The sequence below is a fragment of the Echiichthys vipera genome (assembly GCF_963691815.1).
Source record: "Echiichthys vipera genome assembly, chromosome: 18".
Classification (NCBI taxonomy): Eukaryota; Metazoa; Chordata; class Actinopteri; order Perciformes; family Trachinidae; genus Echiichthys; species Echiichthys vipera.
The window spans coordinates 3,650,523-3,662,046 of record NC_139843.1 but is presented as its reverse complement, the minus strand read 5'-3'; the positions used below and the strand labels follow the sequence as shown (position 1 = coordinate 3,662,046).

Genomic DNA, 11,524 nt, shown 5'->3' with positions numbered 1-11,524 from the left:
GCAGCAGCAGCAGCAGCAGCAGCAGCAGCAGCAGCAGCAGCAGCAGCAGCAGCAGCAGCAGCAGCAGCAGCAGCACGCGACTAATTGGATTTATTTCATATTTTAACTTTTTTAAAAATGCAAATAAAACAAAAGCACATTTAAAACGTTATTAAAATGAATAGAAAATACAATCAAAGTAAAAACATTAATAAAACTTAGTGTAAGAAATACATTTGATTTAATTGATTGATTGATTTTGATTTTTTTTAAAGGAAATGATATAATAAACTGACTAAATATAAGTTATCATTTATTTATTTATTTTTAATATATTTTAAGATTTTTTTATACATTTGATATTGTTTAAAATATTTATTTATTTTAAAGATGTAATTTTCATTTTTTTTCACTAATTATTTTTTAATTTATTTCAGGTTTCTATTTTACATTTTAACTTTTTTTAAAAAGCAAATAAACCATTAAAAGCACATTTAAAACGTTATTAAAATGAATAGAAAACATTAATAAAACTGATGAAGTGTAAGAAAAATACATTTGATTTAATAAAAAGCAGCAGAAAAAGATTTAATAATAATAAAATGACTAAATATAAACTTGGGCTCGTGAAAACATGAACACCAGGAGGTGAAATGAAAAAAACAAAGAGGTTTAAAAGATGATTTAATGCGGTCGGAGTGAAATCTTTGTTTCTCGTGTTTAGTTTTTTATATTTGGACAGAAACAGACGAACTCTTCACGCATCAGGAGCAAAACTTTGATCAGACGACGTCATCGGTCTGGATGCTGCAGCGAGACGAGACGATGATGATGAAGAAGGGGATTAAACTTAAAAAAGGACAGAGATTAAACTTTGATAAAGTAAAATAGTATAATTTTTTTTAAAAAGACAAAAAGAAAATCTGATTTACTCTTAAAGTCTCTGCAAAATATCAGGAATAATGAGCAAGAAGCATTAAATGAGGATAATAATATAATAACTGAAAGCAATTATTTTAACAAAGAAGGATAAAACTTTCATTTTTTATGTATTTTTTATATATTTACTGTTTGAAAATATTGTTTTCATTTTAAATAGTTTACATTTTTAAGTTGTTTTACTATTTATTAATATATTTTTTGCTTTTATATATTTAATATTGTTTAAATATTGTTTTCTTTATTCAAATATAGTTTGTATTTATTTATTTTTACTATTTTTATAAGAATATTGTTTGATTTTTAAAAAATATATTTTCACTATTTTTAATATCTTTTTTGCTTTTATATATTTAATATTGTTTTCTTTATTTCAAATATAGTTTGTATTATTTTGACTATTTTTAGCTTTTTTTTCTAATTTAATATTGAATAAGAAAATTGTTTGATTTTAAAAAATATAGTTTGCATTTTTAAAATATATATTTTCACTATTTTTAATATCTTTTTTGCTTTTTTATATACTTAATATTTTAAATTAGTTTTATTTACTTTAAATATATAGTTTGTATTTTAAATAATTATTTTTTTTAATATTTTTTTAATATTATAATTAAATCCATTTAAAAAATAGAACTCAAACAGAAACAGCAGTGTGGCCCTGCACGTTTAATCCACAGCGTCCTCTGCAGGACAAACACAAAAATACAAGAAAAAGAGCAGATTTTATCACTTTTACACATTTAATTATGAAATTGTCTCAAAAACAGACACAAAAGTAGATTCCACGTCTCGTTCATGCCAGAAAATGATCAAAACTCAACAGTTTTTGCAGAAACGCGTCTCCGGGTCGGATATCCTCAGGTCATGTTCAGGAAGATCCGAACGTGGCGTCCAGAAGAGTTTAAAGCGTTCGAGGGTCAGAGGTCAGAGGGTCAGAGGTCAGAGGGTCAGAGGTCAGAGGTCGGGAACACTTCAGATGACCCCTCCTCTCTTCTTCTCCGCCGCCTCCTCGTGCTGCCTCTGCCTCCTCTCCAGCACCTCCATCCTCCTGGCGTTGTGGCGAGCTTGCTCCTGCTCCCTGAGCTCCTCCACATCCTCAAAGAACCTGTGCCTGCAGGGAGGAGGAGGAGGAGGAAGAGGAGGAGGAGGAGGAGGAAAAAGAAAAGGAGGAGGAATAAGAGGAGGAGGAGGAATAAGAGGAGGAAGAGGAAGAGGAGGAGGAAGGGGAGGAGGAGGAGGAGGAGGAGGAGGAGGAAAAAGAAAAGGAGGAGGAATAAGAGGAGGAGGAGGAATAAGAGGAGGAAGAGGAAGAGGAGGAGGAAGGGGAGGAGGAAGAGGAGCAGGAGGAGGAGGAAGAGGAAGAAGAGGAGGAAGAGGAGCAGGAGGAGGAGGAAGAGGAAGAAGAGGAGGAAGAGGAAGAGGAAGAGGAAGAAGAAGAAGAAGAAGAAGAAGAATAAGAGGAGGAAGAAGAGTAGGAAGAAGAGGAGAAGGAGGAAGAGGAGGAGGAGGAAGAGGAAGAAGAGGAGGAAGAGGAGGAGGAGGAGGAAGAGGAAGAAGAGGAGGAAGAGGAGGAGGAGGAGGAAGAGGAGGAAGAGGAAGAAGAGGAGGAGGAGGAGGAGGAAGCATCATCAGGGTTCGTTCACCTTTTCCAAGCTCAAATTGCAGCACTTTACAGCCGTGGTGAATTACATTTGTCCAAGGATACACATAGCTATAGAAAAATAACATTTCACTTTTATTTTTCCCATTAAAATATTATAAACGCTAAAAATGTTTGCCAGAGGGATGAGAAATTAAGTTGTGTTTCTATTTAAAAGCCAATTGTTGAAATTAATAAATGCATGGATAAATGGAACCTTCTACCTCATTAACATATGGACACAGAAATGAATAAATGTAAAGCATTCATTTATTATTTTGTTTTATTATTTATGCATTTATTTATTTCAGCATTTCTGTATTCCTGTATTTATTTGTTCATTTATTCATGCATTTATTTATTGAGACTTATTGAGTCATATTTAATCCTCCAAAAAGAAGAAATAAGGGGGAAATAATAAACACTGCATGTTAAAATTAAGAAATGGATTAATACATGAGTTAACTCTGAATAAATAATAATGTATATAATGTAAAACATAAAAAAATATGTATATAAATAAACACAGAAACAAATAAATACAGACATCAATAAATGCTGAAATAAATGAATAAATAAATAAATGTATATAATTACATAACATATGGACACAGAAATGAATGAATGTAAAGCATTAATTTATTATTTTGTTTAATTATTTATACATTTATTTATTATTTTATTTACTTACTTCTAAATGTATGTATTCCTGTATTTATTTGTACATTTATTCATGCAATTATTTATTTATTGAGTTTATGTTTAATCCTCCATAAATAGGAAATAAATAAATAAATATATAAGGGAGAAATAATAAACAGCTGTGTAAATTAAAGTGGACCGAGTTGCATCATAAAACGCTGCATGTTTTTGATGCATAAGTGTCTTTAAATTGTTCTGTTGTGACAATTAATGCAACAAAAACACACAAAAACGCACAAATCTTAATTTACCTGTTAAAGAAACCCACGGCCAGCCCCACGATGACGCTCCCGAACAGCACGGGCTTGGTGAGACGCTTCGCAGCGGACAGTTGGTGATGCGGCTTCATCACAGTTTACTTAAATTATACTATTTTAGTTTATTCAAATTATATTATTTTACTTTATCTAAATTATATAAACAGAGAAGAAGCAGCTACATCAGGTCCAGCTGACCTCTGGGGCAGACTTTAGCTGTTACACAGTTCCGCGATCACGTAACACCACTTCCGGTTCCCGGTTTTATAATATTAAAATGATCCCCAAATTATAAATTATGATACACGTTTAACAGCCCGAGGATATGTTTAATATTTTATTATGTTTATATTTATATATTTTGGTTTAATATAATTTCGTTGATGTTACAATTTTTTTTTAAACGGTTACAGTTTAAGCGGAAACGCGCAGTTGTACGGACACATTTAAGAGACGGACAAAATACGACGGATTCACTATTATTATTTATTTTCAGCTATTTTTTTCTATTCGCTTTCATTTGTAACATATTATTTATTCATTTATTCCCAGTTAATTTTTTATTTATTCATTTTCAGTTATTATTTCTTCACTTAACTTTTGTTTATTTATTTCCACTTATTTTTTTTATTCGCTTTCATATTTTTCATTTATTTATTTTCAATTATTTTTTTTTCTATTTACTTTTATTTGTTACATATTATTGTTTATTTTTAGTTATTATTTATTTTAATTTATTGTAATTAATGTTTTTATTTCCACTTATTTTTTTGTTTTCGCTTTTATTTGTTACATATTATTATTATCTTTTTTGAATACAGTTAAAAAGTTATCCTTTATAATGATTGTATATTAAGGGATGCTATTTTCATGTTTTCTATTCCATAAATAATAATAAATAAAGATAAAAAAAAAAAACATTTAAGTGACGGTACGGAGTACGGACACATTTAAGAGACGGACCAAAACACGGAAGTGGTGGAATTTTAACCGACGCTTCTAAAAGTCTGTTTGTTTCAGTGAAAACTGGAGAAAACGTGTTAGTTTGTTTGATGTGATGACGTTAGTTTGTTTACTATGTGAACACGGGAGCTAACGTGGAGCTAACGCGTTAGTTTGTTTAATAACGCGAACGTTAATCGTCTGGATTTGAGTGAACACCGGAGCTAATGCTAATGCTAAGCTAAGCTAAGCTAAGCTAATAACGCTAAAATGTCCGAAGGCTCGGATCGGTTTGAATATTTACAAACTCTCGTCACCGAGTTTCAGGACACGGACAGCGAAGGTCAGTGTTTCAGTTTTATATCTATTTATTATTTAAGTATTTTATCTGTTATTTAAGTATTTAATGTGTTATTTAAGTATTTAATGTGTTATTAAAGTATTTAATCTGTTATTTAAGTATTTAATCTGTTATTTAAGTATTTAATCTGTTATTTAAGTATTTAATCTGTTATTTAAATATTTAATCTGTTATTTAAGTATTTAATCTGTTATTTAAGTATTTAATCTGTTATTTAAATATTTAATCTGTTGTTTAAATATTTAATCTGTTGTTTAAATATTTAATCTGTTGTTTAAGTATTTAATGTGTTGTTTAAGTATTTAATCTGTTATTTAAATATTTAATCTGTTATTTAAATATTTAATCTGTTATTTAAGTATTTAATCTGTTATTTAAGTATTTAATCTGTTATTTAAATATTTAATCTGTTGTTTAAATATTTAATCTGTTGTTTAAATATTTAATCTGTTGTTTAAATATTTAATCTGTTGTTTAAGTATTTAATGTGTTGTTTAAGTATTTAATCTGTTATTTAAATATTTAATCTGTTGTTTAAATATTTAATGTGTTATTTAAGTATTTAATGTGTTGTTTAAGTATTTAATCTGTTATTTAAGTATTTAATCTGTTATTGAAGTGTTTAATCTGTTATTTAAGTATTTAATCTGTTATTTAAGTATTTAATCTGTTGTATTTAATCTGATGTTTAGCAACGTTTAAAGTCGTCCTCTCTAATTTATCTCAGTGTCGCACCAGAGACAATGCTACTGAAAAATTATCATTATTTAATATTATTATTATTTTATCTCATTACTTTAACTTTATCTCATTATTCTGACTTTTTATCTCATTATTTTGACTTTTTATCTCATAATTTTTCCTTTTTATCTTATTATTTTGTTTTTTTATCTCATTATTTTGACTTTCTATCTCACAATTTTGACTTTTTATTTCAATTTTTACACTTTTTAACTCTATTTCGACTTTTATCTCATAATTGTGACTTTTTATCTCATAATTTTGACTTTTTCAATCATTATTGTGACTTTTTATCTCATAATTTTGACTTTTTCAATCATTATTGTGACTTTTTATCTCATAATTTTGAGTTTTTATCTCATAATTTTGACTTTTTCAATCATTATTGTGACTTTTTATCTCATAATTTTGACTTTTTCAATCATTATTGTGACTTTTCATCTCATAATTTTGACTTTTTCAATCATTATTGTGACTTTTTATCTCATAGTTTTGACTTTTTCAATCATTATTGTGACTTTTTATCTCATAATTATGCCTTTTTTTAATCTCATTATTTCAACATTTGTCCAAAACCTTTACATATACTTTTGTTATGGTGGAAACAATACTAAGCTATTAAATTATTAATTTTTTCATTCATTCATATATTTTTCTATGTCAGGAAACGAGTACGTTTGTGTGAAAAGCTGATATTGGCTCTACTTTAAATGTTTGGTTCCATACGTATTATTATTATTATTATTATTATTATTATTATTATTATTTCAGTTTGTTCTGGTTTCTCTCCCTCAGAGGCGAAGGAGCAGGTGCTCGCTAACCTCGCCAACTTTGCGTACGACCCAAAGAACCTGGAGAATCTGAGGGCGCTGCAGGTGACCGACCTCTTCCTCGACGCGCTCTCCGAGGAGAACGACAACTTTGTGGAGTTTGGGATGGGTGCTTACGCGTTATTCTCTCTCTCTCTCTCTCTCTCTCTCTCTCTCTCATTGTTTTTGTGTGACCTCTCCCAGCCTGAAAGTCTCCTCCCTTCTCTCGTGTGTGTCGTGTTCTCAGGGGGGCTGTGTAACCTGAGTTTGGACCCTGAGTGCCGACACGTCATCCTGCAGAGCGGCGGGGTCAGCCTGGTCACCAATTGTCTGTCGAGCCAGAGGGAGGAGACGGTCCTGTCGGCCGTCACGACACTGATGAACCTCACGACGCCCTCTTCACGCTCTCAGATCACTCACCCGGCAATCCTGCAGTGCATGCTGCGCTTCTCCCTCTCCGAGAGCCCCCGCCTCCGCAACCTGGCCGCCGTGTTTCTGCAGGACTGCTGCAGTGAGGAGCAGGTGGCCCGAGCGGAGCAGCAGATGCAGGGGCAGCAGGCTGCAGTCGGCATCCCGCTGCCCAAGGACTGAAACACAGCGGAGGATTTCATGGTGGAGGGTTTTTTTTCTACGTGGGAAAGTTTTCTCTGTGGGAGAATTCAAACATTGAACTCTATGAGCACAAACATCACACCCGCACCGCCCTGGTTCCAGTCTTTGCACCTGATGTTGAAGCTTCCTCGTCAGCGTTTCACCCCGGAGGTGAAGGATGAGAGCAGAACAACGTATTTCACATCAAAACCACTTCTTTATGGATCTGGCTTTGTGCACAGACTTATTTTGAAACTATGAGTTGACACGGTGGTGTGGTGGTTAGCACTGTCACCTCACAGAGAGAGGGTTCCTGGTTCGGATCCCAACAGGGCCCTTCTGTGTGGAGTTTGCATGTTGTCCCCGTGTCTGCGTGGGTTTTCTCCGGGTTCTCCGGTTTCCTCCCACAGTCCAAAGACGTGCAGGTGTTCGGTTCATTGATGATTCTAAATCACCCGTAGGTGTGAATGGTTGTCTGTCTCTGTTCGTCTCTATGTGTCCTGTGATAGACTGGCGTCTACATCTGAACCTGTCAGTAAAGAAAAGGGAAGAGGACGTCCTCACCATACAACTTATGTGTCTGACTAGAAGAAACTCTAAATTTCAAAACAGATAAAGACAACATTAAGAACACAACTGATCTATTACGCAGACTTACTGTCGCCATGAAACAGGAAAGAAACTCTCGCAACAAAGTTGGAGAAGATGTTTTTATCTTCTGCTGTAGCATTAAGAGTCTCCTTAATTAAATGTCCACATGGTTTCGGCCGTATAGGTTTTTTTTTTTTAAAGCTTAATAACTTTTAATCTAATGTCGCTAACAAGAGGATTGAGGCTGTTTCCCCCAGAGCGCACGGTTAACTCCAGGTGCTGTTCTCTTTCTGACCACATGAGGGCGACGCTTGTTGTTGAAGTGAAGAGCAGTTTAAAGAAGAAGAATTCCTTTATTATTATTCATGTTACACACACACAGGCCTTGAACACACACACATGCACAAACAGGACCTATACATGCAATTAATGGAGAGATGTCAGAGCGAGGGGGCTGCCAGTGGATCAGCGCCTTGAGCAGTTGGGGGTTCGGTGTCACCAGTCCTCACTCCATTCATGGTCCAGACAGGGACTCGAACTCGCGACCCTCCGCTTCCCAGCAGAGTCACCTATGACCTTAGCGACTGCCGCCCCAAACAAGGTATTCACACCGTTGATGGCACAGTACCAGCGTGTGAATACGTTACTTTGTCAGTGAAATGAGAAAATGTCACTTTTAAAATCTGCTCACTGGCTTTAGGATCAACATCTGAACCAGTTTCCCCCAAAATGTGCGTCTCTTTGCCTCTGAAGGGATCCACTAAGACCCGGGGCAGAGACCGGAGACAGGATACCGGAGCACCTTAAGTCCAAACGGTTGGCGCTCTGAAAGAATCCCATGAATCCAAACCCAGAAATATGCAAAAATACAAAAAGTAAAATAAACCTCGAGGTTCTCCGTTAAGACACAGGAGCGCCGTTTGTTTTCTCCCCTTCCCTTCGGAGCTATTTCTGGGCCGAGTCCTTCAGACGACGACACCCGATCCTGCGGCCCGGCGTCCATTGGACTGCACACGCTGCCCGCTCCAGCTCCAGAGGAAATTCTTTACAGTTTTGAGAGCGTGTGTGTGTGTGTGTGATACCCGTTCTTTTCCAAACGCCACAAAGTTCTCATTTTCTGTGTGTGTGTGTGTGTGTGTGTGTGTGTGTGTGTGTGTGTGTGTGTGTGTGTGTGTGTGTGTGTGTGTGTGTGTGTGTGTGTGTGTGTGTGTGTGTGTGTGTGTGTGTGTGTGTGTGTGTGTGTGTGTGTGTGTGTGTGTGTGTGTGTGTGTGTGTGTGTGTGTGTGTGTGTGTGTGTGTGTGTGTGTGTGTGTGTGTGTGTGTGTGTGTGTGTGTGTGTGTACGGCATTCCAAGGACTTAAGAGGCGAGCACCTGCCGCAGAGATCAATCCGATACCTTCATTCTTCCCGTAAAGACAGAAACGCCCACGCCTGGTTTTAATAATGTGGTACAAAGTTTATTTCAAGTGGATGTAAAAACATTTAAAGAGCTTTGTGCAGAATAAAAAGCAACGATGGAGCGATTCAACAGCTTCTGTCTTCAGTTTAGAGAACGTTTACATTTCTGTTACGATGTATTAAACAAGAAAAATGCAGAAAAACACCTGATTTCTGTTCTTTTGCCCACAAATCACATTAAAAAACACCCAAACCAACACATTATTCATCTCTAAGCACTTCTGTGGCCCTCAAACCCAGCGGTTACAAGTGAAGATCAGCTTAAAAACAGGTCACACGTGTAAAGTTTCAGCTTTAAAAGGCTTTTTATCTTAAATCTTTGTATTTTAACGTTATTTGACACTTTAACAGCAGGTGGCTTCACACCCAGTCGTGTTTTAGGACTTTTTCAGATGTTCTGACAGCAGCGAGTGTTTCAGGCAGGATTCACAGGATGTAAATTCATTTTTCCTCCTTGGTCCGTCCGAGCTGCTTCTCTGCCTCCTCTCTCAGTTTGTGTTTCTGGATCTGTCAAAAAACAGAAAATGAGTTTTTAAGTTGTGTTGAAGGAGAATCAATGAAAATGGTTATGACTCATGAGACCTGCCAACGGGAAGAGTCACTGTCGAAAACGAGTCACTGTCGAAAACGGTCATAATTTACTGAAAAAATCAGGAAAAGTTGAAATCTAAAATTTACGAAAAAAGAATCCGAAATTTTCGAGAAAAAAATGAAATTTAACAGAAAAAAATCCCAAATTTACGAAAAAAAATCCAAAATTAAGAAAAAAAAATCCGAAATTTACGAAAAAAAATTGAAATTTAACAGAAAAAAATCCCAAATTCACAAAAAAATCCAAAATTTCCGAAAAAAATCTGAAATTTAAGAAAAAAATCAGAAATTTACGAAAAAAAATTGAAATTTAACAGAAAAAAATCGAAAATTTACGAAAAAAATCCCAAATTTACGAAAAAAAATCCGAAATTCACGAAAAAAATGTAAATGTAACAGAAAAAATCCGAAATTTACGAAAAAAAATCCGAAATTTACGGAAAAAATCGAAAATTTACGAAAAAAAATTGAAATTTAACAGAAAAAAATCGAAAATTTACAAAAAAAATCCCAAATTCACGAAAAAAAATCCGAAATTTACGAAAAAAAATCCAAAATTTACGAAAAAAAATTTAATTTAACAGGAAAAATCCCAAATTTATGAAAAAAAATCCCAAATTTATGAAAAAAATCCCAAATTTACAAGAAAAAAAAAGAAATTCAACAGAAAAAAATCCCAAATTTACGAAAAAAAATCCAAAATTAAGAAAAAAAAATCCGAAATTTACGAAAAAAAATTGAAATTTAACAGAAAAAAATCCCAAATTCACAAAAAAATCCAAAATTTCCGAAAAAAATCAGAAATTTACGAAAAAAATCAGAAATTTACGAAAAAAAATTGAAATTTAACAGAAAAAAATCGAAAATTTACGAAAAAAATCCCAAATTTACGAAAAAAAATCCGAAATTCACGAAAAAAATGTAAATGTAACAGAAAAAATCCGAAATTTACGAAAAAAAATCCGGAATTTACGAAAAAAAATCCGAAATTTACGGAAAAAATCGAAAATTTACGGAAAAAAATTGAAATTTAACAGAAAAAAATCGAAAATTTACAAAAAAAAATCCCAAATTCACAAAAAAAAATCCGAAATTTACGAAAAAAACCCCAAAATTTACGAAAAAAAATCCAAAATTTACGGAAAAAAAATTTAATTTAACAGGAAAAATCCCAAATTTATGAAAAAAAATCCCAAATTTATGAAAAAAATCCCAAATTTACAAGAAAAAAAAAGAAATTCAACAGAAAAAAATATGAAATTTACGCAAAAAATACGAAATTTACGAGAAAAAAATTGAAATTTAACAGAAAAAAATCGAAAATTTACAAAAAAATTCCAAATTTACGAAAAAAAATCCGAAATTCACGAAAAAAAAAAAATTAAATTTAACAGAAAAAATCCCAAATTTACAAAAAAAATCTGAAATTTACGAAAAAAAAATCCAAAATTTACGAAAAAAAATTAATTTAACAGGAAAAATCCCAAATTCATGAAAATAATCCCAAATTTACAAGAAAAAAAAAGGAATTTAACAGAAAAAAATATGAAATTTACGAAAAAAAATCTGAAATTTACGAGAAAAAGAAGAAATTTAACAGAAAAAAATCCGAAATTTACAAAAAAAATCCAAAATGTACGAAAAAAAATCCAAAATTTACGGAAAAAAAATGAAATAATAGAAAAAAATCCAAAATTTACCAAAAAATCCGAAATTTACGAGAGTTTTTTTTAAATTTAAAAAAAAACTCGAAAAATCGAAAATTTACGGAAAAAAATTGAAATTTAACAGAAAAAAATCGAAAATTTACAAAAAAAAAATCCCAAATTCACGAAAAAAAATCCGAAATTTACGAAAAAAAATCCAAAATTTACGAAAAAAAATCCAAAATTTACGAAAAAAATTTTAATTTTACAGGAAA

The 11,524-nt window shown here is 32.7% G+C and overlaps 2 protein-coding genes across 3 annotated transcripts in view; one reads left to right on the top strand and one right to left on the bottom strand.

The window, feature by feature from the left end:
* Window positions 1–4,505: 4,505 nt before the first annotated feature.
* On the top strand, window positions 4,506–8,702 carry armc7 (armadillo repeat containing 7). Of its 2 annotated transcripts, XM_083932396.1 has the most exons (3): window positions 4,506–4,804; window positions 6,359–6,502; window positions 6,620–8,702. In XM_083932396.1, exons 1-3 carry the CDS (start codon window positions 4,732–4,734, stop codon window positions 6,961–6,963), a joined length of 561 nt encoding a protein of 186 aa, XP_083788522.1. In that variant the 5' UTR covers window positions 4,506–4,731; the 3' UTR covers window positions 6,964–8,702. The 2 variants fall into 2 exon arrangements, with proteins under 2 accessions (XP_083788522.1, XP_083788521.1); XM_083932395.1 differs by having other exon boundaries at window positions 6,359–8,702.
* A 287-nt stretch (window positions 8,703–8,989) lies between these two features.
* acsf2 (acyl-CoA synthetase family member 2) overlaps window positions 8,990–11,524 on the bottom strand; it is a 38,677-nt gene continuing 36,142 nt past the window's right edge. The window contains exon 16 of the mRNA XM_083932785.1: window positions 8,990–9,519. Within this exon, the coding sequence (XP_083788911.1) occupies window positions 9,454–9,519 (66 nt within the window). The 3' untranslated portion in view covers window positions 8,990–9,453. The remainder of the gene's footprint in view (window positions 9,520–11,524) is intronic.